The sequence below is a fragment of the Marmota monax genome, unplaced genomic scaffold, assembly GCF_021218885.2.
Source record: "Marmota monax isolate L192 unplaced genomic scaffold, Marmota_monax_Labrador192_F-V1.1 WCK01_AAM20220418_F8-fsc00001, whole genome shotgun sequence".
NCBI classification, from domain to species: domain Eukaryota; kingdom Metazoa; phylum Chordata; class Mammalia; order Rodentia; family Sciuridae; genus Marmota; species Marmota monax.
In genome coordinates, this window is record NW_026693777.1 from 19549753 (window position 1) to 19574474 (window position 24722).

The window sequence follows — 24722 nt, forward strand, 5'->3', positions numbered from 1 at the left end:
AGATGTCTAGTATACATTTTCTTAAAAATGAACAAAGTGAAACTGTCAATCCAAGAAATATTGACAGTATTTTTTTTCGCCAAAGATAAACGTCTAGCTCCTAAGAAAAAATAAGTCATAGAAAATGTGTATCTGTTACTTTCAGCACTTCTAATACTTTGAAAGTTTTTAGATAAGCTGGGTGGTTATATTAACAAAGATGTTTTCTTGATATAGTAAAATAAAATTCATCAACACTTGGAAGAAATTATACTTTTAAAATGACAGACATGTTAAAAAATTATGCCTGGGTAAAATATCCATTCAAAGTATAAGACAGATCAATGTATTTGAGCATATTTGCACAAAAGACAACTTATTTTTTTTAAATCAAGAGTATTTTTTATTTATTTTTTTCACTAATTCAATGGTTTCTGATCTTTTTGTTGATTCTATGTATAGAACCGTATATTTCTATGTTATTAACAGCTGAACAGACACTAGTATGTCAATGCTGAAAGAATTTAAGATAAAAACAAAGAAAGCTGATGTTTAGTCTTCTCATTTTGTTTAGGCTCTTAAAAATGGTAGAAAATAATTTTGGGGCACAAGTAGGACCTTCATTTAGGCTAGAATTTTAGAAACTAAATGAAATTATCCAGAGACTTGGGAATCTCAGAGTTAGTCAATGCACTAGCCATATGACATAATCATTTTCATTCAATGGAAAACAGTGACAATAAGGAAGAGTTTTTAAAAAGCAACATTACTAGGAGAAAATACCAGGGAAGATTATGTTGATATTGGATAAATAATGTCATTTTTATGAGTAAAGGAAATCATATTGCCCTTCAGATTCATACATTAAAAACCTCGAATTTAAGAAAGTAATTCATCCAGTGTAATCTATATTTTTTCTCAAAGAACAATAATAGAAACCTGCAAAAAAGTTGTAATTCTGCATTCTGTTTGCATATACAGTTAGACAATGGTGTACTAAGGAACATACTCTTCATACAAAGATATTTCAAAAACATACTTTAAAGTCACCATATGAATTTTAGTTCAAGAATATATTAATACAATTTATATTTTTTTCTCAGAGGAAAGTATCAACTTGCTAGTTAGTCTGGGCACAAAATTCTTTTCCCACTTTTAATGTATAAGAGAATATGTGATTATAAACTACATTTACTTAAAGTTAAATTTCAGTTGTTTAGGGAATAAAAGAATAAAATTAACCTTTAAAAATATTCTCAAGTTTAATAAAGTCTAAAGAGAATAGTAAAATGATTGAAATTTTATAGTTTTTCTTTTATTATTTTTGACCTTAAGCTTCCTAATTTAATTTCTAAATAGAGATGCTGTTGCCCTTCATAATTGAAAATCAGCAGTCACTTAATTTGTGAATTATACTTATTTTAAAAGAGAAGATACCTGTTAGAGAATTATTCTTTCATCATACCTTTTTTTGAAGACTATCATTAATTTAGAACCTGAGTGCTCTATATACTGCTTAAACTTGTTTAAATAGAATCTATATACCATTTCACTTCTTTTGCTTAGGCAATGAAAGACTAAAATCCCCAGTTTGTAGTTAGAAGATTCACTGTCATAAAGCAAGAGGAGTGAAAATCATTCATCATTCAGTCAGATTTTATTTTATTTGCTGGAGAAAATACCATTCTATGAATAATCGTTTAGAATAGAAAATATATTAGACTTTGATAAGTTTACTAGAAGAAAAAAATCAAAACAGCATATTTTATAGAGAGATCTTGCTCTTATAGTAAAAGAAACTTAAAGGATCAAAAAACAATCTATATTGCTGTATGCACATAAAATGTTAATTTAAAATTAATGTTTAATATTATGGTTGAACCAGAGAAATAGGTATGCACATACAAATGAATATAAAGTATTTCAGTTTAACTACTAATCAGTGATAAAAGCAATAGAGGGAAAGATAGGAATTGGTAATTTTGAATCATTACTTGGATATTTAGCCATTTTGATTTCCTTTTTGTGTGTGTGCTGCTGAGGATTGAGTCCAGAGTCTTGTGTATGCTAGGCAGGCATACTATCACTAGCTATATCCCCAGCGCTCTATTTTGAGTTTGTACAGACGTAGTTAAAAGCTTCTGAATTTTATTCACATAATATTCTGTACTGCTTATGATAAATTGTAACATTTAATTATATTTCATTATAATTTGTGGTTGTCTGTTTCATCTGTTTGTAAAGGCAGGAGACTACTTAGCAAAGACTATTTAATAAATTAATCAATCTGCTGGGTAAACAGAGATTGTGGATTTTATAATAGACACAAAGCTCAGAAATGTTAAGCACCTTTCCTAATGTAGTGTGGTTATTAAGTAGAGAAACAAGCCTTTGAATCCAGACTTTTCATTATCAAATCAAGTGCTTTTTAATGCTGATCATTTAGGACCTTCTAGTATTTTTGATGTAAAGAAAATTCATTTGCACATATATTTCTGTATATGACAGACTGTGCATGCTTAATCTGAAACATAGAAAGGGGATTTCTGTGGGGTTTGGCCAATACTGATAGGTTATTAAATTATAAGTATTCTAATAAAGATGAAGAAAAAGCTTGAATTGTATTTCCAATTTTGTCTTGAATATCATTACATGGATATTTTACACATACCTTAGATTAAATACATTTAGAATCAAAATGCACTTCCCCTTTTCTTTAACCCTGAGAAATTGCTGCTTCTCTTTTACCTAAAACAGAGATAAATACTAAAAGATTTATGGTCTTGAATATGACTCAGTGGAGAAAAGAAAAAAAAAAGCATCACTTAAAAAATACCTGATATGTGAAATTAGATTACTGAAGTCACTGAATTAAAACTATTCATGTACTAATGAAGTTTTACCCTGAGAATTCTTGATTGGTGACAGTGCCTTCATAGTGGTCATTATTGCTGAAAATAATTCTTAAAACTTCTACCCAGCACAAATGCTCACGTTTGGTTTTCATGTATCCTTCACGCTCCTAGTAGAATGCTGTTAGAGAGGCCTTCTTTGATCACTTTACCTAAATGAGGTACTCCTACTATACATTTTTGTTTCTTCTTGCTGTGATTTCAATAAGTATTAAATTATTATGAAATTATAATTTGTTGTTTCTCCACAAGTATATATTAACATACATTTGAATAAAATACAAACTCCACGAAGACAGAGGCTATTATCTGTTACTGGTATCAAAGCACTGGTAAGAGTACCTACTTTCAACTAAGCAGTCTTATAAGACTTTCTATTGGACAGATTAATTTGACTTTACTCCTTTTAAAAAACAGTATTCAAATTGGTTTCTTTTCCTGTATTAGTATACTAATTCAGCATTAAAAGTGTATTTTCAAAATTACAGAAAGACAATCATTTTATCTTTAAGGCATAATAGTGTTGGTAAAAATTATCTGAAGGGAATGCAATCTTATTCCTAAAAAAATGCAGTGCTTGGGCTGGGGTTGTGGCTCAGCAGTAGACCACTCGCCTAGCACATGCAAGGGGCTGGGTTCAATCCTCAGCATCACATAAAAATAATTAAATAAAATAAAGGTATTGTGTCCAACTACAACTAATTTTTTTTAAATGCAGTGCTTTATATGAATTCATTATCAGTTTAAGGAAAAAATATGAAGTCTCCTGCTTGCCTAAAGTTTCTCAATCAGCATATTAATTTAATAAATGTCAACTTTTTTATTTTTAGAATTTTACTTTGGTGATTTAGAAATACAAGTAATTTAAAAATTGCTGTAATTGCAAAGTTTAAAAAATGCTCAATAACTACTATGTATAATCAAATTTAGCTAAAACATGTTCTGAAAATATTTATAATTATTGCATGTTATTAAGGAAAAATTATACTGTGACTGGTTCTGTATTCCCAACATTTAGGTCTTAATACCTGATGAACTAAACTTTTACTTAAATTAGTGGACCTAATTTACTTTTAATAACTTCGACTTAGTAAATAAGTCTAGCTGATACAGTTCAAATTTAATGCAGTCAAATTATAAATTATTTTGTTTTAATAATATTATAACACATATGAGATTTTCTATGCAATTGAGGGTTTGATAACTCATTTTTTTATTCAGATGAAAATGTAGGAGACTGACTCCCAAAGGGCATTAACATTCATTTTATATCTAGAATATTCTGATGGTTTTTCTTCACTGACAATTTACCATCTCAATTTTAAGTGATAAGTTAATATCAGTTATTTTGGACACATGTGTAAAAACAATGATATACAACACTAACACTCTGAAGACTTTGCTGAGAAGGTTGTATCATGTAATGTACAAACTGCACTATCCACATCAAAAACTGTTTGAGATCAGTTTGAGTCAAATGCAATTATAACACTTATAAAACTAATAGAAAAGTTGGAATTGAGGAACACAGTTACATAGGTTCTTAAATGTGATGACAGGAAAAAAAGTCACAGTTTGAAAAATTAACTGTTAGATCCTTAGGATAAAGATAGTATGTAGCCTGATATCTAACACTATGTTTTATTAAAGAAGATAAAATGTTACTGTAAGTCTTTTGATACTAATATTAGATTCATCACAGAGAGAACTTGAATGCAAAAATGACTAACTTATCCAGAGCAGTGACATTTCAGGAGAAAAAAATTACAGCAATAATTAAATTTGCTAACTAATTTATTATACACATAAATATTTGGAAAGCAAATAAACTGTCTCATCTTGCCCCACCCTGATTCAGTGACAGATTATAAAATATAAAGACTAAGAAATTTCCTCCCTTCCCCAAAGGTTGGCATTAAAACTTTCTAATAAATTTAGATTTGTTTTCAAATATTAGGCAGCAACATTCCAAGCTGAATATGTTTGAAAAAATCTGGAATGATACTAGAGCAGGGAGCTACCCCAGCCTGAACAAAAATTTTAAAAATCCCTTTGGTTACAATATTTTGCTAATCTTGCTGTTTATTGGCCCCAAATACATTTATCTTCAGTATAAACAAATATTTTTACATCTATATTGATGAGTATGCTCAAAAAATAACAGATCTAAAATAAAGAAACAGGAGCTACAGAAAGTGATACCCTTAACCGTGATGTTAGAGTAGATATCTTGCATGAAATTTCTATTTCCTACATCTATTGGGCTAATATGACAATTTGTGAAACAAAGGGTGGTGACTACATTATGTTCCATTTATTTCTCATAGTATCTTACATGCAATCAAAACATGACAAGCAGGGGATGAATATTGGTTAGTTTTCCCAGGTTTCATAGTAAAGCAAGTATAAGGTGCAAAGAAACTATACTTACTTTTGGTGTTGGGCAGGAAGCTGTAGAGAGGCGAGATGTAGCCTGAGCACGAGGCGATTCTGAAGGAGTAGTGCTGAGGGATGCTGTGTCTCGTGGGAGCACCTGAACACCACGAGAAATAATGGAGTCTGGAATCTGCACAAGAGGAAGAATTACAGTTTAATATTCTGAAAATCTGAATAATGTACAAAATCAATACTGACATCTAGTTTAAATTTTTTTTTTTTTTTGGTACTTGGGATTGGATTCAGTGACGCTCAACCACTGAGACACATTACCAGCCTTATTTATTATTTTTTAAAAATATTATTAGTTGTAGCTGGACACAATACCTTTGTTTATTTAGTTTCATGTGGTGCTGGGGTTCAAACCCAATGCCTCACACATGCTAGGTCCTTGCTCTACCACTGAGCCACAACCCCAGCCTCCCAGACCTATTTTGTATTTTATTTAGAGACAGAGTCTCACTGAGTTGCTTAGCATCTTGCTTTCGCTGATGCTGGCTTTGAACTTGCGATTCACCTGTCTCGGCCTCTGAGCCACAGGGATCACAGGCGTGTGCTACCGCGCTACACCCCCATAGTTTAAATTATTTTTGGTATTCTTTGCTGCTCAGGTTTCATGTAGCTGCTGTTACTTATGGTAAGTTATAAATATATCCAAAAGTTTTGGACATGTTAGACTTTCAGATTTAAAATATTTTCTTAACAAATAATATGCCATAAAACATGTACTTGAAAAGCAGTACAGTACCATAAGTAAAAGTAAAGTGCTTATTTTTAAAATATACTAGCCCTGTCATTTAATAGTTTGAAATTTGATGAAAGATACTCAATTCCTAGATATTATTATCCAACATTCTTTACCCTCTCTGCTTATAACTGACCTGTATGGACAGCACTGACAAGATATTTTGTGCTCCCTGACATCCAATTGGGTTTAGTCAGTGGGAGGCACTGGCAGGAGAATGAGGCTTAGGAATAAGGAATGGTATTCTTTTCCCCTGGCTCCTTCTCGACCAGGTCAACATAGGTTAGCTGTGTCCCTCAACTCAAAATCACAGTTCCTTTTTGTTTATAGCTCTTTCTCTGGATTCCAATAGATTGTCTGGTTCCCTTAATCACATTAGGACTAGGAGAAATGATTCTAATGTTACTAATTCCATAGTAATCCACAATGCTCAAACTGTGTAAATACTATAGACCCTTATTAAAAACCTCTTAAAATACCTATTAAGGTATGTTTTCCCAGGATTCTGATAAATATATCATTTGAATCACCCTTTCCTTTATCTGAAAAATGAGGATGATAGTATTTGCTGAATTACTGTGACAGCTAAAATAATGTAGGCAACATTTAGCACGCTGATACAGTAAATAGTTAATAAATGTTGGCTATTATTATTTATACCTATCAATATAGTAAAGACTAAAATAAATGAGTCCTATTCCCAAAATACAAAAACATAATGACAAATAGTACAGAGCATTTTTAATATTATTATTTTAGGGAATGATTTTTTTTTTTTTTTGGACTGGGGATTGAACTCAGGGGCACTTGACCACTGAGTCACATCCCCAGCCCTAGTTTTGTATTTTATTTAGATACAGGGTCTCACTGAGTTGCTCAGCTCCTCACTTTTGCTGAGGCTGGCTTGAACTCATGATCCTCCTGTCCCAGCCTCCTAAATTACAGGGATTACAGGCATGTGCCACCGCACACGGCTATGCATATTTTAATTTGTGTTTTTGGATACTAGTAATAGCTATGGGTCTACTAACCTAAGAATGGGAACTAGAGCAGTATCAAGTTATGTACACAAACTTTTATTTTATTTTATCTTGTTTTTTTGTGGCCCTGGGGATTGATCCCAGTGACCTCACACATGCTAGGCAAGTGCTCTGCCACTGAACTACATCTCTAGTTCTGTGTATAAGACTTTGAAACACATATCATAAAGGAGGCTTTGAATCATGCAAGCTATAAGATTATGGGTAATTCAATGTCTATCCCTGAGAACTCATTCCTTTGGTGCATATTAAATAACTGGGATTATTTTAAGACAGAGGATTAAAGAAAAGAAAATTGAATTTTCTTCTGTAACATAGTTTGGTCCCAATATCAATTAGAGATTAGAGGCTTGTTCTGTAAATGGGAAGAAAAATGGTCAGAGGTCTGACTATTTTTTTGGCTTTTTTTCCCCAGCTACACATAAATAAACTAACAGTTATTCAAGTCTTGTTATTTTAAGCAATTATTCAAGGGCTCTTAAAGTCACTTGGGACTAAAGGAATGACAAGAAATCTTCCCCCGTAGAGGGCCCTAAAGAGGGGGATAAAACTGGTGATTGTTGAAATGGACAAGTGGCCACCTGAATAACTGATTCAGTGTTCATCACAACTGATAGATCCTGCTGTAGCTATGTCCAACTATACAGGCCTCCCCCTTGTCTGTGTCCTCTTTTCTATAATCCATTACTTACTGTGTTACTTTCTGAAATAGTTGTATATGGACACAATACCTTTATTTTATTTGTTTTTATTTTTATGTGGTGCCAGGGATCAAACCCAGTGCCTCACACATGCTAGGCAAGTGCTCTGCCACTGAGCCACAACCCCGGCCCCACTTTCTGAAATTCTAAATCTGTCCTGTACTTTGTTTAATGAGCACCTGTAACTTTCTTGTCCCCTACTTATGGGTACCCAATACCTTATCTATGTGAACTTTTTTTGTTTTTGTTGTTTTAAAAAGCCTCTTTATTTCTTTTTCAAAATCTGTCTTACAAGATACTTTCTTTTCTGTTTCTTTATTAAAGGGGATATCTGACACATTGGTGGTTTTCTGTTAAAAAAAAAAAAAGATCTCTATAGACCTTAGCTTTGACTCTTGCTCTAAACAACAGATAAGCATCTAACAAAGAGTTCTAAAAAAAAGCATCAGGCAGACATTTTATTAACAAAAGTTTTGAAAACTCAAAGGAGGCTTTCCCAGGTGCTCTTTGGTCTACTCATTGGAGGGATACCTTTGATTAACCTGTTTAAAAGGGATTTCCATTTGTAAGGGTGTCTCCCTCTGTTGGTTGCTCTTAAACTGGGAAAGGACATTAACTTAAGTGTGGAGAGTGGTGATTTGGATCATGGTCTCTCCTGTCTATGCCTGTGCTTGTGGTGGGAACTTTCTGTGCAAAGATGCAGGACAGATTGCCCAGTTGCTATGGTGATGCCCTGGCTGAGAAAATTCTGTGCAAAGCATGGAACTATATCAGTCTTGAACTTGAGTGCCGGGGATAGAGAATTCGGGACATAACAAGATAACCACAATGTCTCCCAAGTGCCGTGACCTTCAAGTTTGTCTGCTTTGCAGAAACTTTCCCACAAATAACCTTTTGATGATAAATCATATATAATGAATGGGTTGTACTAGCTCTGGATCACTGTTCCTCTATCAGAGTTCTGTGTCCCTAGTTCCAGTTTTCTCTAAGTGTTTATTTGTCTTTCCTAATCCCCCATTGCTCCTTGCTGGTTTCTAGGGTTTGACCATGCAAGTCTTGGCACTTAAATTTGCATAATCCTCACCTTTAAAATTTTGCTTTCACTGGGCCTAGCCTATGCCCTTCTCAATGATGTTTAGGCTAAACTCTGTGTCTTTAAGATGTAAATTTTCTCCTTTGTTTCAAATAAATCATAACTTTGCAAGGTCAGAGTTAAGATTAAGGATTATATAGGATTACGGTAACCATATCGACAGATTAAAAAATCTAACAAATGGTATAATTTTGCTTTTTATCTATATTTTTATATATGTTTGTATACATGTGTGTAGTGTATGTTGTGTCTACATGGTTCCAAATCATTTTATAAATGAGTATTCATAAATTAAAAAAAATGGATCCAAAGATTTTTTTAGTTCATGTGAATTAAATAATTGGCAAATAATTTAAATTTGTTGGTAAGATTGTGAGAAATAGAAAGTCCAGTGGTCCATTTTCATACTACAGTATTTAACCTTAAATGTAAAGTTACTGGGGCTATAAGATAAACAGTTGGAAGAGAAACAGAGCAGAGTGGAAGGTTACCCACAATTAATTCACACAGTGCACAAGAGCCTGCCTGCCTATGTAGCAGATTCAAAGTTCTTGCACCTAAACAGCCCCTTGACTAACAGGATGGGGGTGGGGGAGAGGATAATCAAATGAGAAAGTAAGAACTGTCTAAAGTGCCAAAATGTACTCACCCCAGGAAGGTCTTCCTACCACAATGTACAAAGAGAGGTGGAAACAACTAAAAGTACATTTCTTTAAATAACCTAAGAAGAAATAGTAAAACCTTTGGAGATCCTGCACACTGTAGTAAAGTACTCAGCCAGTGAAGAATCAGATGTGGGACCATGCACACTGGAGATAAAATACTACTTGTAAAACACTCTGGATGTGCCTGTTCACCAGACACCTGATCTTGCAATTAAATTAATTAATTAAATTAATTAAAGTCTTGCTTCCACTGAACTTCATGTCTCTGAGTCCATTATTTGGATTTGGGCAGTTCAGCATGTTTCACACAAGACACAAAAGTAAAGATGTCTTTAAAATTACTAACATAAACTTTTTTTCTTTTTCTGCCTAGGTTATAAACCAGTTGGAACTGTATTTGTCCCTGTTAAGATGTTTAAAGTACAGTGACTATTGCTTTTCGGGTTTTTCTTTGTAGGAAAAAGTGGCTTAAAATGTTAAATATGCTTGTTGGCTATCTTAGTTTTTATGGGTAATCTAAAAATAGCTGTTTAAAATGGGTAAATTAGGTTTGACATAAATGAGATGAACATTTTCAAATGTATTTGCTAGAGAGGACATTTGAGACATATCTAAGTTAACATATTAAGACATCAACTGCTAAATATAAAGTCAAGTTCTCTTGGCTTCTTAAATTCTATAAGACAATATATATTTGGGTCTATTAATGAATATGTTTTTATAAATTTTTGGTTTATGGAAAAACAGATTAAATTACTGTGTCATTGGTTTTTTCACTAAAAAGCAAGGTTATTTTTTATTTTCTTTAGTTGTACATGGACACAATATCTTTATTTATTTATTTCTATGTGGTGCTGAGGATCACACTTAGTGTCTCACCTGTGCAAGGCAAGCGCTCTACCACTGAGCTGTGGCCCCAGTCCAAAAGCAAGGTTATTAAGAGTTAAAATTCTAATAAAATATAAAGAATATAAAATTAAGTTGTATTTTGATTAAAATACCATAAAAAGCATAAATAATTCTATATTATTGAGAAAAAGGAGTAATTACAATTTCAAATTATTAAGTAATTATTAAGTAGTTCAGACATTTCTTGAAGGTGAGACCTGGACTGGTAGCACAGGTAATGAATGATTGAGTCAGGGAGATGGAGGCTAATTCAAAAGGAAATAAAATGCTAATACCTCTAAAACACTTCCCTTCTCCCAAACAGCTGACAAGGTTTCCTGCCTCCAGGGCATTGTTCTGCCCAGCAAGGAAGTGTTAATGAATACCCACAAGGACATTCCTTTCTCACCTTTCATCATTCACACCTTTTGGTAGACAGAGTGGTAGAAGGGGGCATAGGAAGAAAGGAAACCTGAAATTTATAAAAGGGGCAAGACACCCCCAACTACCAGAAGTCTCTTTCTCTTTCTCTCAGCTCAGTCCCTTATTTTACTTATTTTATTTTTTTGGGTACCTGGGATTGAAGTCAGGGGCAGAAGGCCACTAAGCCACATCTCTAGCCCAATTCTGTATTTTATCTAGAGACAGGGTCTCACTGAGTTGCTTAGCACCTTGAATCTGCTGAGGCTGGCTTTGAACTCTGGATCCTCCTGCCTCAGGCTCCCAAGCCACTAGGATTATAGGTGGACATCCTGATTTTCAAGACCTGTTTCAAAGGTTGTTTTAATTTATAAACTTAAAAATGGGAGTTCATAACCCACTTGAATCAAATGTATGAAATATGATATGTCAAGAGCTTTAGGATCTGACTTCCTTAATAAGACTCTTAAAGCACAAGAAGTAAAATCAAGAATCAATAAATGGGATGGAGTCTTCTGAGCAAAGGAAATGATCAATGATGTAAAGAGATACCTATAGAAAGGGAGAAAAATCAGCCTATTCAAGAAATGGGCTAAGGAGGTGAATAGATACTTTTCAGAAATATGAGTGGTCAATGAATATATGAAAAAATGTTCAACATCTCTAGCAATTAGAGAAATGCAAATAAATCAAAACTAGTCTAAGATTTTATCTCACCCCAGTCAGAATGGCAATTATTAAGAATACAAACAACAATAAATGGTGGCAAGGATGTGGGGAAAAAATATACTCATACATTGCTGGTGGGAATGAAAATTGGTACAACCATTATGGAAAGTAGTATGGAAATTCCTCAGAAAACTTGGAATGGAACCACTATTTGACCCAGCTATCCCACTCCTAGGTTTATACACAAAGGACTTAAAATCAGCATAGTACAGTGATGCAGCCATATCAATGTTTTAGCAGCTCAATTCACAATACTTAAACTATGGAACCAACCTAGGTACCCTTTATTACTCAGCCTAAAAGTAGAACAAAATTATGGCATTTGCAGGTAAATGGATGGAACTGGAGAATATCACACTAAGTGAAATAAGCCAATCCCAAAAGACCAGAAGCCAAATGTGTTCTCTAATATATGGATGCTAATTCCCAATTGGAGAGCTAGGGAAGAAGAGAGTTACTTTAGATTAGGTAGAGAGGAGTGGAGGGAGGATAGGGGATATGGTGGTAGGAAAGATAGACAGTAGAATAAATCAGACATTATTACCCTATGTACTCATATAACTATATAACTGGTATGATTCTACATCATGTACAACCAGAAAAATGAGAAACTATACTCCATTATATATGATGTATTAAAGTGCATTCTATTGTCATGTATAACTAATTAAAACAAATTAAAAAAGGCAGAAAAGAATTATGTAGAAGAAAGATATGTACTACAGTCATAGTTATGAAGATATATTTCAGTAAGGAAAATTAAAAGAACAAAGAAATGTTTTCTATGGTAAAGTAAGATTTTTGTCCTAAAGTCTAAAATAGAAAAGAACGGACAAGACTAAGGATATAAACAATTGTAGAATGTCCAATAAGTCAGAGAAGGTTTAAGGAAGAAAATTTTAGGAAATTTGCATTTGTGATTAAGTTGACTATAATTAAGTTATTGAAAGATTTTTCTAAGGTCAAAATTTAATGTACTAATATGAAACTAGAATCTAATAATATACGTTTAAAGCAACAATGTTTTCTATAAACATTAATATGATTTATTTTATTTTATTTTATTTTTTGGTACTGGAGATTGAACTCAGGGCACACAAGTACATCCCCAGCATTATTTTGTATTTTATTTAGAGACACGCTCATGCCATTGCTGAGGCTAGCTTTGAACTTGCAATCCTCCTGCCTCAGCCTCAAGTTATTATGATATATTTGCTACTCTAAATATCTGACTAGAGATGTATATACATCTAAGGTCTAAATATACCATGTCTGAGCTTTGCCTAACTATTATAATACAAGAGGTTGTAAAGTTAAGATACGTAGGTTTAATAAATGGTAACTGATAAATGCTCTCCTTTGTACAATATGAGGCATTTTTTTATTATATATTTGCTATGCACTTACAATTACCTTATTTCCTAAGCTTATAAAGGTCTAGAGTTATTGATTTTTGTAAGTGCTATTAATCTACACAAACCTGACACTTCTATGTGGCTGTGATGTTAATTATTACTGGCTTCTCTGTATGTTAAACTTATTTGTGCTCCCCGAGTATACAAGTATTCCACAATGCAAAGCTTAGGAAAATATCATGCTACTTTGCTCCAAACTAAAACTGTAGGGACACCCTTTTCCAGGTTTAAGTTGGTTTAACAGTGGTCCAGCTTATGCTTTAAATATAGCCATTACTGCTCTGCCACTAGGACTTATTTTTTTTAAATGCTTTTCAGACTATCTTATTTTTTTAATAGCTTTATTCTATTCATTTATTTTTATGTGATGATGAGGATTGAACCCAGGGCCTCACACATGCTAGGCAAGTGCTCTACCGCTGAGCCACAACCCCAGCCTCACCGTGACTTATTTTTAAAGGGACATGTTTCTTCCTCTTCCTTTCTCCCTTCCCTTCCATAATCTTGGGGGAAACAGGTTACCTTTCTTTCCTAGCATAGGCAGTATCTGCCTATGTACCAAAATAAATAAATAAATAAAATAAAATAAAATAAAATAAACCATATTAATGTTTTAAGAAAATATTGTTGCTGTCCTTGAGCACACACCCACCACAGAAATGAAATAATTCAGACTTTAGAGATGGCACCAGAGGATCTCAGAAATAACTCTCTCCCAAAGTAATTCAGACTTTAGAGATGGCATCAGAAAATCTCAGAAATAACTCTCTCCAAAAGTAACAAGTGAATTATAACCCAGGACAGGGAATACATGGAATGTGGCCTTTGAATAACATCTTTAAAAACCCTTGTTCCTCAATTTGCAGTCCCACCAACAATGTATGAGTGTACTCTTTTCCCAACACTCTCGCCAACGTTTATTGTTACCTGTATTCTTGACAGTTATCATTCTGACTGGAGTGAGATGAAATCGCAGTATAGTTTTAACTTGCATTTCTCTAATTGCTAGAGATGTTGAACATTTTTTCATATGTTTGTTGATTGATTGTATATCATCTTCTGAAAAGTGTTGTTCAGATTCTTTGCCCATGTATTGATTCAGTTGTTTTCATAGTGTTTTTTTTAATATTTATTTTTCAATTGTAGTTGGATACAACACCTTTATTTTACTTATTTATTTTTATGTGGTGCTGAGGATGGAACCCAGGGCCTTGCACATGCTAGGCGGGCGTGCCCTCTACTGGTGAGCCACAATTCCAACTCCAGTGTTAAGCTTTTTTGAGTTTTTTTTTTTGTGTGTGTGGAGATTCCTCAAAAATGGAATGGAAACACATTTTTGACCCAGTTATCCCACTTCTCAGCATATATTTAAGGATTTAAAATCAGCATACTACAGTGACACAGCCAAATCAATGTTTATTCACACCCCAGTGTAAAGACTGAGATGATTTTATGATTATACCCTCCCCCACAACAGGTATAGTAAAAAACCAAGCCGCACAATCCACAATAGCTAAGCTATGGAGCCAAACTAAGTGCCCTTCAACAGAAGAATGGATAAAAAAAATTGTGGTATAAATACACAATGGAATATTACTCAGCCATAAGGAAGAATAACTTTATGACATTTGCAGTAAATGGATGGATCTGGAGACCATTATGCTAAATGAAATAAGCCAATACCAAAAAAAAAAAAATTCAAAGTTTTCTGTGATATGTAGGAGCTAAACCACAATATTGGGGGTGGGGATAGAAGTTCAGAGGATTAAAGGGGAATGAAGGGAAGGGAATGGGTATAGGAATAGGAAAGACAGTAGAATGAATCTAACATAATTGTCCTGTGTATACATATGAAGATACCTAAGTGAATTCCACTATCACGTACACTCACAAGAATGGGGTTCTCATTAGAATACGATATATCCCATGATTATATAATTTTATCATAATGGATTCTACTGTCATGTATGATTAGAAAGACTAAAAAAAAAAACCTACCTAGAGTGCATATTACTCAGAACTCTGTCATCAGAGTGCCCTAGAATCATGACTATAGAATAAAAGAGCTTTACCGTAAACAAAAAACAACAACAAAAAATCTTGTTCCCCTGGATGGGCAGAGTCCCTGTGTTTCTCCTTTGCTAGCAATGCATTAAAACTTCTTCTTATTCTTCTTTTTAATCAAAACTATGTCCTTATTTCTGGATTGGCATCAGGAACAAGGACCATGCTTTTGGTAACATTTGTGTACTCTTAATTATATTAGAACTATCATCTTTGAGCAAAAATAATTAGCTGTGTCCAAATGTATGGCATTCCAAACTGGGCCACTGTGATAAACAAAAAGATTGGACATTAGTCACCTAGGGAGTACATCTGTAAACAGTGTATTCTATTTTATCTTTAAAACATTTAATTTATTCTTAAAAGACAAATTAAGTTGGAATATATTTGCCATTCAATTCTTTGCAGTTGGATAAAAGTAACCTGATATTGACAAGTTAATATGAAAAACCATCTCACAGTCTTTACACTGGGGTGTGAATTTATATGTATTTTTGAAAAGATAATAAGAGCCTGACTAATTTAAATGTTGGCAATGTAAACCATAAAAACCTTTTGCCAATTTTCCACAAGGAAAGGAAAGGAAATTGAAAGATCTTTTTGTCTTTTTGTTTGATGAATCTTTCAGATGTGATATTATTATGTTTACTGTTCTTAAAATAGACTCCAAAAAACAATACATGAGAACTCTGCTTCCTTATACTCCTAAAGTGAATTTAGAAAGGGGCAAGGATTAACTTCAGACATAAAAACTTTAGCTTAGATTTTTTTCAAAAGGTCCATCTTACTTGGGACAAGGCTGTGCCGCTTGCCCTGCTCCATGTTAGGCTTTAACGTATTAATTTTAATTAAGCCCATCATTTAAAGTTCTGTTCAAATGTATAAATTTTTATCATAAAGATTACTATGATCATACCCTCCCCCACAACAGGTATAGTACAAAACCAAGTAGGTGTTTGGGTAAATTATAAAAGGTATTAAAAAGTTTTTTAAAAAATAGAATTTGTAAAAGATTTTTATGTGTGATTGAACTGACAAATTGTCTACCTAGTATTGTCAGTATTATTAATTAAAAAAAATCTAGTTAGGTATGTAAAAATTTCTCACTGTGGTTTTATTTTCACTTTTCCTGATTGTTAATGAGATTAAGCACCTTTTATACATTTAATGAGAATTTAGATTTAGATTAGATTTGGATTTATGTGTTTTTGTAGAACTGAAGAGATATCAAAGGTACACAAATATCATAAAAGTTTGGTTTCTTGGTTCAGAGCTATCATACAAACTGAATGTCTTCATTCTTATTAATTTTATTTTGTATTTTCCTTGTAAAGCTTTATAATTGTTCCCTGCTAGCAGTTTGCAGACATGCAACTTCTAACAGAGTAATCTGAGTTAATTTGAGATAATAAGCCATTACTTACAGGACACCTAAGGTATAATACTATGACATTACTTACAGGACACCTAGGATATAACACTATAACTGACTCCCAATACTAATACTGACCCCAGTTAAATGGAAGTATAACTAAAATTACAAAAGTTAAAATTAAAACTGTCTAATCCCACGTCAAGTCTGGTAGAAATGGTCATTTGGATATTTAACATTTGAGAAGTGAAGCCCCTAACTAAAGAAAATAAAAGGGCTAAGGAATAAAATGGCCATTAATTTGTCTTTTGCTCTCCAAGGTCAGTCAGGACCCAAGGAATTATAGAAACCCTTTAAGGGACTTGCAACTCCAGTTACCGGACTCCTGATTATGGGGATAGTGAGAACACTAGAGAACAGAAAGCCAACCCATACTCAGTAAAAAGGAGGGTCATTGAACAGGGAAATGTACCTAGTACCAAGGGAAGCCACATGTGGTCAGCAAGATCTTGACCTACCCTGGTAAAGGATAAGAATGAGGAGCTAGACTCCTCAAATACTCTAAACCACCACCCCTGAGGCATCTCAGCTGATCTTAATAGTAGAAAGAAAAGAGGTTAATTTTTGGCCAATAGAGGGTTCATCTACTTGGTCTATTTGTGTATGTGTGTGGTATTTGGGGTTGAATTCAGGGTACTCTACCACTGAACTACATCCTCAGTCTTTTTTATTTTTGAAACAGGGTCTCATTCAGTTACTTAGCCTTGAACTTGGCCTCAGCCTGGTGAGTTGCAGAGATTATAGGTGTATGCTCCCTACCTGTGACAACCACCCTTCTACTCAACTCCTATTAGATTAACTTTTTTTTAAAGATTCCACATATGAATGAGATAACATAGTATTTATCTTTCTGTGCCTGGTTTATCACTTAACACAGTGATCTCCAGTTTCACTCACATCGATGTGAATGACAGTAGTTCATTCTTTTTATGGCTAACAGTCTAAATAGATATTCTCAAGTTGAAAATTATAACTAAAAGGAAAAATCCACTATAGAGATTAACTAGCAGATAAATAATTAGTGAAGCTGAAGATAAGTCAATTGAAATTATCTAGTCTGAGAAGCAAAAAGGGAAAATTAGAAAAAAGAAAAGAAAAAAGTGAGCTATATATGTTAGGTCGGTGGCAGCGACTTGGTGGCAACTTAGAACAAAGCAGCCCGCGCTGCTTTGAACATCAATCAGATGCTGGCTGAAACGCCTGTCAATCAGCCAGATCTCCTGACTAACGCCTGTCAATCAGCAGGACCCCCTGGCCAATCCTGGAGTTCAGCCAACTCCCCTGACCAATTCCAATGGGGCAAGGGACCCTAGAGACACCTTTTCCTGTCCCAAGCCCTTCCCTTCCTGCTGTAAGCCCCATAAAAGTCCAGTCCAGTCGAGCTTCCACTCCGTGTCTCCTCAGACCCTTCCCCTGTCCCCTCTGTGGGTCTGATAGAGTTCCGCCCGGGAGTGATATCTCAATAAAGCCTGTTCAGCGGCCCTTTTAAATCTGCCAACTTTGGTTGCTGCCTGCCCAGCCTGATCTGACAATATATATATACAATGGAGTTTTACTCAGCTATAAAAAAGAATGAAATAATTTGCTGGTAAATGGATAAAACTTGAGAGAAAACATAATGCTAAGTGACATAAGCCAGATTCAAAAAGTCAAGGGTTGAATATTTTTTCTCATATGTGAAAGTTAGAAAGACAATAGGAGGGGCTGGGGATGTGGCTCAAGTGGTAGCGCACTCGCCTAGTATGTGTGAGGCACTGGGTTCGATTCTCAGCACCACATAAATGTAAAATAAAGATATTAAAAAAGATATGTTATTTAAAAACAGAAAGACAATTGGAATAAAAAAGGGATCAAGAAAGGAGAAAGGAGAAGGGAGAAGAGAAGTGCAAGTGAACTGAGAGGGAGGAAGGAGGAAAGGAAAAAGGGAGGCTCTGGAAATGAAATTAATCAAATCATGCTGTGTGTATGTAAAAATACATTACTACAAATCCCACTTTTATGTATAATTACAATGTACCAATTTAAGAAAAATGAAAGGGAGACTAGTGGAGCAAAGATCAGGAAGAGGGAAGAGCGGAGGAAAAGGGAAAAACTGGGCAACAAAATTGGTTAAATTATGTTATATGTATGCATCAATATATTATAATGAATCCAACTATTATATATAATTGTAATGCACAAGTAAAAACATTAAATTTGGGAGTCTAATGTGAATTTCTTGTAGATAACATATAGTTAAATCATGTTTACTTCAAACTATATAGCCCATTTTTTAATTGGGTAGTTTAATTGATTTATACTTAATGTAATTATATCAACAGATTTTTTTGCATTTTGTCTTTTTTTTCTATATGTCATCTTTTTTTTCTCATTTCCTCAATTGGTTCCTTTTTTATCATACATAACTTTTACTATACTATTCTGATTTCTCTCATTTCTTTTACTAAGGAGTTTTTAGTTATTTGGTTAGTGATTTTCCTTGGAATTAATTAACATCTTAGTTTATAGCAATCTAGTTTGAATTAGTTTTATTATTATGTAAAAATTTTGCTGTTTCCTCTGTTTATGTTCTTTTCACAAATTACATATTTGTATGTGGGTACCTGTATCACCATAGATTTATAATTGTTTTATGTTGCTTTTTTAAAAAATTATATTTACCTACATAGAGTACTTTAACTTTGTAGAGTTCTTTATTTATTCATATGAATTTCAATCACTATACAATAGCCTTTCATTTCAACTTTATAGACTCCCTTTAAGATTTCTTATAAGACAGATCCAGCAGCAATAAACTTAGTGTTTATTTGGGTCAATTAGGGCATTTTGAAGTATTTATAAGCGCACATATATGGTTTTTTTGTTCTATCAATGATGATTGTGGAATTTTAAAATTTTAAATTGAGTACCAGTCACTTTTCTAAACATTTTACATACATCAAATATTTACATTCACCTTCATTTTGCCCGTGAGAAAATTGAAGGTGAAAGAAATTATAGTATTTCATGAAACAGTATCCAAAAGAGACCTAGAGAGGCTATAGTAATATCAGACAAAACAGATTTGAAGATCAAAATTATACAGGGAGAAAGAAAATTATTACATGGTGATAAAATATCAGTTAATCAAGAATTGGATAACAAATATATAAGAAGCAAAACCTGACAGCACTGAAGAAAGAAAAGTTCAACAATATGATAAGAGACTTCACCATCCTACTTTCAACAATGCTTAAGATAGTTATCAAGATGATCAACAAGCAAAATAGAAGATTTAGACAACAGTATAAACCAACTAGCCCTATATTAACCGTATGTAGAACAATTCTCCCAATAACAGCAAAAAAATTTTTTTTTCTCAAATGAATAATAAGCATTCTCCAAAATATACCTTATAATACTGTACAAACTGTACAAAGAAAGTTTAAAAAGATTTAAATCTTATAATGCATATAATGGAATAAAATTAAAAGTTGATAAGTATTCTTTAAGGAGCAATGGGCAAAGAAGAAACCACAGGGTAAATTAGAAAATAATTTGAGATGAATGAAAATGATAACAAACCAAAATTCATGGAATACAAAAAAAAATCAGTGCTCAGGGAGAAATTAGTGGCTATAAATATCTATTTTAAAAATTTAAATTCAATACCTTTTTACTTTAAGGAACTATGAAAAACCCACGAAGCAATATTAAGAGGAAAGTAAATGATTCAAGTGAATATAAATGAAACACAGAACAGAAAAGTGTTGAAAGTTTCAACAAATCAGAGTTGGTTCATTAAATAGACCAGTAAAATCTCTGCACAGACTGATCAAAAAAATAAGAGAGAAGACTCAACTTATAAAAATCAGAAATGAAAGCGTGGGGGGGGGGCACTGCTATTGATCTTATAGGAATAAAAATGATTATAAGAGAATATTATGAAAAATTGCATGCCAACAAATTGGATAACCTGGATAAAATAGATAAAATTTTAGAAGTACAGAAACTATCTAAACTGATTCAAAAAGAAGTAGAAAATATGAATAAAAGTATAAGTAGTAAAGAAATTGAATCAGAAATAAAAATACTTCTAACAAGGAAAAATTCAGGACCAGATGGCTTCTTTAAAATTCTACCAAATGTTTAAAGAAGAATGAACACAAATCCTTCAACTCTTTCACAGAATAAAAAAGGAGGGATCATTTACTGATCCATTTCATGGACCAGTATTCTCCATCACACTAAAGACAAATAAAAACACAGAAAAAGAAAACTGTAGACCAATATCCTTTATGAATAAATTTGCAAAAATCTTCAACAAAATAGTGGGAAATTAGATCTAATGGGATATTAAAAGTATTGTACATCCAGACCAAATTTGATTTATTTCAGAAATGCAAGGAAGGCTCAACGTAAAAAAATAATGTCACATCACATTAATAAAATGAATTTAAAAAACCCTCAAATGAAAACCTCTCACAAAACACACTCAGAAAATTAGGAATAGAAGGAAACTTCTTCATCTTGATAAAGCATCTATAAAAAAGCATAGACAACATCCTACTTAATGAGTGAAGACTGAAAGCTTTCCCATAAGGTCTGGAAAAGGATTTCTGCTCTCCTCACTTCTATTCAACATTTTACTGGAAGTTCTAGCAATGGTGATTCCACCCCCACTCAACCCCAGTACAGGAGATGGAACCCAGGACCTTGCATATGCAAGCAAGTGCCCTAACACTGACCTATACCCCTCAGCTCTTTTTATTTTATTTTCAGACAGGATCTGGCTAAGTTGTCCAGGCTAGCCTCAAATTTGTAATCCTCCTGCCTCAGCGTCCTGAGAAGCTGGGATACCATGCATGCGACATCAGATTTGGTTTAGACATGGAATTTTGAAAAGAAAAATAAATAAAAGGCATCTAAATTACAAAGGAAGAAGTAAAAACACCTATATTCATAGAGACATGATTATATATGTAAAATACTGAAGATTTCACAAGATGAATGGATAAACAAATTAGAGCTAATAAACAAATTCAACAAGGTTGCAGGATAAACAAAGAACACATAAAAATCAGTTATATTTCTATATACCAACACTGAAAAATTCAAAGAAAAAATTAAAACTATTTCATTTATAACAGCATCAAAGAGAATTAATACCCACAATAAATTTAACAAAGGGGGCACAAGACTTATACATTAAAAATTACAAAACATGGAGAGGGAGAAGATGGCGGTGAGGGGAGTGCATTGCCCCCGTGTGCCGCGTCACTGTGCGGGAGAATGACGAGTCAGGATGGCTAAAGGCTATCTTGTTAGGAATTTCCAGCAATAGTGGGGTGCTCCGGAACCTGGAGGAAGGATTTCCATCGCACGAGGATCGGCTACGGGGGCTCAAATGCGAGAGATTTGTCCGCACGGAGGGTCACGCTGCTTGTTCGGCAAATCGCCCCGCGGCTAGAGTCTGACGCACGTGCTGGGAAATGAAGAGATAGCGATGCAGGGATACAGCGCTGCAGTTTCTGCGGGCTTCTGCCAGCTGTGCAAGCACCGTACTCAGTGCTGAATTCTGGGTTTGAGACGGGGGAAGGAAGCGGTCCAATTCGGTTCTCCACACCGGTCAGACCACAGAGGAGGCCAGCGGCCACCATCTTGGAGAGCTGACGTCACCATCCCTGTTTTCGACTGATCGCAGCTCATTCAGCCATAGAACAGGTAATTTCAGGCTGCCATTCGCCTGCGGCTTGCAGACAAATTACTCAGGCTCAGTGCTAAATAACCCGCGGAAACTGCTTCTTGGAGCCGCTCTTATCAGAGCATGCACCGAGCACGGAGCGGCCGAGTTACGGCTCCCGGTACTGCTCTGGCCCAGGACTAAGGAGCCAGCGGAAACTGCTTCTCGGTCCGGGTCCTGCTGAGTACTGTGGAGGTAAATACCAACCGAGCCTTCGTGGGCAGTGGCAACGGGATTGAGATGGGGCCTGTGAGGGCTGGTCAGGACTCACCCTTTGCTTTGGTCACCCGGAAAATGGAACGAAATGCTGCCATTCACATGGGATACCAACATGGCAGAGATCTGATGTCATCAGAAAGCAGCGGAGGAGAGAACTTCATCAATACCAGTGGCGACAGAAACAGTTGGTCTCCTGGTAGGGAGGGTGAGTCACAGACACCCGAGTCTCTCTCCCTTTGTTGTGGAGTCAGAGGGGAGGAGCGGGGCCGCCGCCTGCACCCGGAGCAGGCCCAGCGGCTCGCCGGCGTGGTGGTCGCGTGACCCCTGTTGGAGTGGGGGCGGAGCGGAGCCGCCACCCGTGCCCGCAGGGTGGGCAGACCTGCGACCGACCGGCAAAACAGGCCCAGTGGTCCGCGGGCGTGGTAGGAGGGGCAGGGCAGAGCCGCCGCCCGCGCCTGCAAGGTAGGCAGACCTGCGACAGACCGGCGGATCATGCCCAGCGGCCTGCCAGCGTGGTACACACGTCACCCCAACTGGAGTAGGGGCAGAGCAGAGCCTTCGCCAGCGCCCGGATCAGGCCCAGCGGCCCGCCGGTGTGGTAGGCACATCACCCCAGTTGGAGTAGGAGCAGAGCAGAGCCTTTGCCCGCGCCCGGAACAGGCCCAGGGGTCTGCGGGTGTGGTAGACAAGTCACACCAATTGGAGGAGGGGCAGAGCAGAGCTGCCGCCCACGCCTGCAAGGTTGGCAGACCTGCAACCGACCCACGGATCAGGCCCGGTGGCCTGCTGGCGTGGTACACACGTCACCCCAATTGGAGTAGAGGCAGAGCAGAGCTTTCTCCCGCACCCGGGACAGGCCCAGCGGCCCGCCGGCACGGTAGTCACGTCACCCCAATTGGAGTAAGGGCAGAGCAGAGCCGCCGCCCGCGCCTGCAAGGTAGGCAGACCTGCGACCGACCAGCAGAACAGGCCCAAGGGTCCACAGGCGTGGTAGACACCTCACACCAATTGGAGGAGGGGCAGAGCAGAGCCGCTGCCCGCGCCTGCAAGGTAGGCAGACCGCCGCCCGACCCTGCAAGGGAGACTTTTCAACTATACAAGAGCAATATAAATATATAGGGGGAAAAATTTTCAAAAACACAACAGTTTCACCAAGCAGAAAGAAACGCAAGCAGTATGAAAAGACAAGGAAAGAAAGGGCCACAAGCAATGTAGGTCAACTCAACTTTAGAAGAGGTAACAGCTGCAGCAGATGGAATGTCAGATAAAGAATTCAGGATATACATGCTTCAGATGATCTGGAGTCTCAAGGAAGACATTAGACAGCAAAATCAGACAATGAAAGATCACTTCGACAATGAATTACACAAACAAATCCAGGAAGCAAAAGATCAACTATACAGGGAGATAGAGGTTATAAAAAACAAACAAACAGAAATCCTAGAAATGCAGGAAGCAATAAATCAACTTAAAAACTCAATTGAGAATACTACCAGCAGAGTAGAACACTCAGAAGATAGAACATCAGACAATGAAGACAAAGTATTTCAACTTGAAAAGAACATAGAGAGCTCAGCAAGACTGTTAAGAAACCATGAGCAGAACATCCAAGAAATATGGGATAACATAAAGAGACCAAACTTAAGAGTCATTGGGATACAGGAAGGTATAGAGGTCCAAACCAAAGGAATGAGCAATCTATTAAATGAAATAATACGAGAAAACTTCCCAGACTTGAAAAATGAGACAGAGTCCCAAATCCTAGAAGCCTACAGGACGCCGAATGTGCAAAATCATAAGAGATCCACACCTAGACACATTATAATGAAGATGCCCAATATACAGAATAAGGAGAGAATTTTTAAAGCTACAAGAGAAAGGAAGCAGATTACATTTAGGGGTAAGCCAATCAGGATAACAGCTGATCTTTCAACACAGACTCTGAAAGCTAGAAGATCCTGGAATAACATATTTCAAACACTGAAAGAAAATGGGTTCCAACCAAGAATTGTGTATCCAGCGAAATTAAGCTTCAGGATGGAAGATGAAATTAAAACCTTCCATGATAAACAAAAGTTAAAAGAATTTGCAGCTAGAAAACCATCTCTTCAAAACATCCTCGGCAAAACATTACAGGAAGAGGAAATGGAAAATAACAATGAAAACCAAGAGTGGGAGGTAGGACAGTAAAGGGGGGGGGGGAAATAATCAAAGAGGAAAACAAACCATGTTTAGTAACATAAATAAACAAATATGGCTGGA

At 35.5% G+C, this 24722-nt stretch overlaps 1 protein-coding gene across 17 annotated transcripts in view; it reads right to left on the reverse strand.

The window, feature by feature from the left end:
• Gphn (gephyrin) overlaps positions 1-24722 on the reverse strand; it is a 602369-nt gene that overhangs the window by 221340 nt on the left and 356307 nt on the right. For all 17 annotated transcript variants that reach the window (XM_058584564.1, XM_058584567.1, XM_058584570.1 and 14 more), the window contains one exon: positions 5323-5457. In XM_058584564.1, the coding sequence (XP_058440547.1) occupies positions 5323-5457 (135 nt within the window). The remainder of the gene's footprint in view (positions 1-5322; positions 5458-24722) is intronic.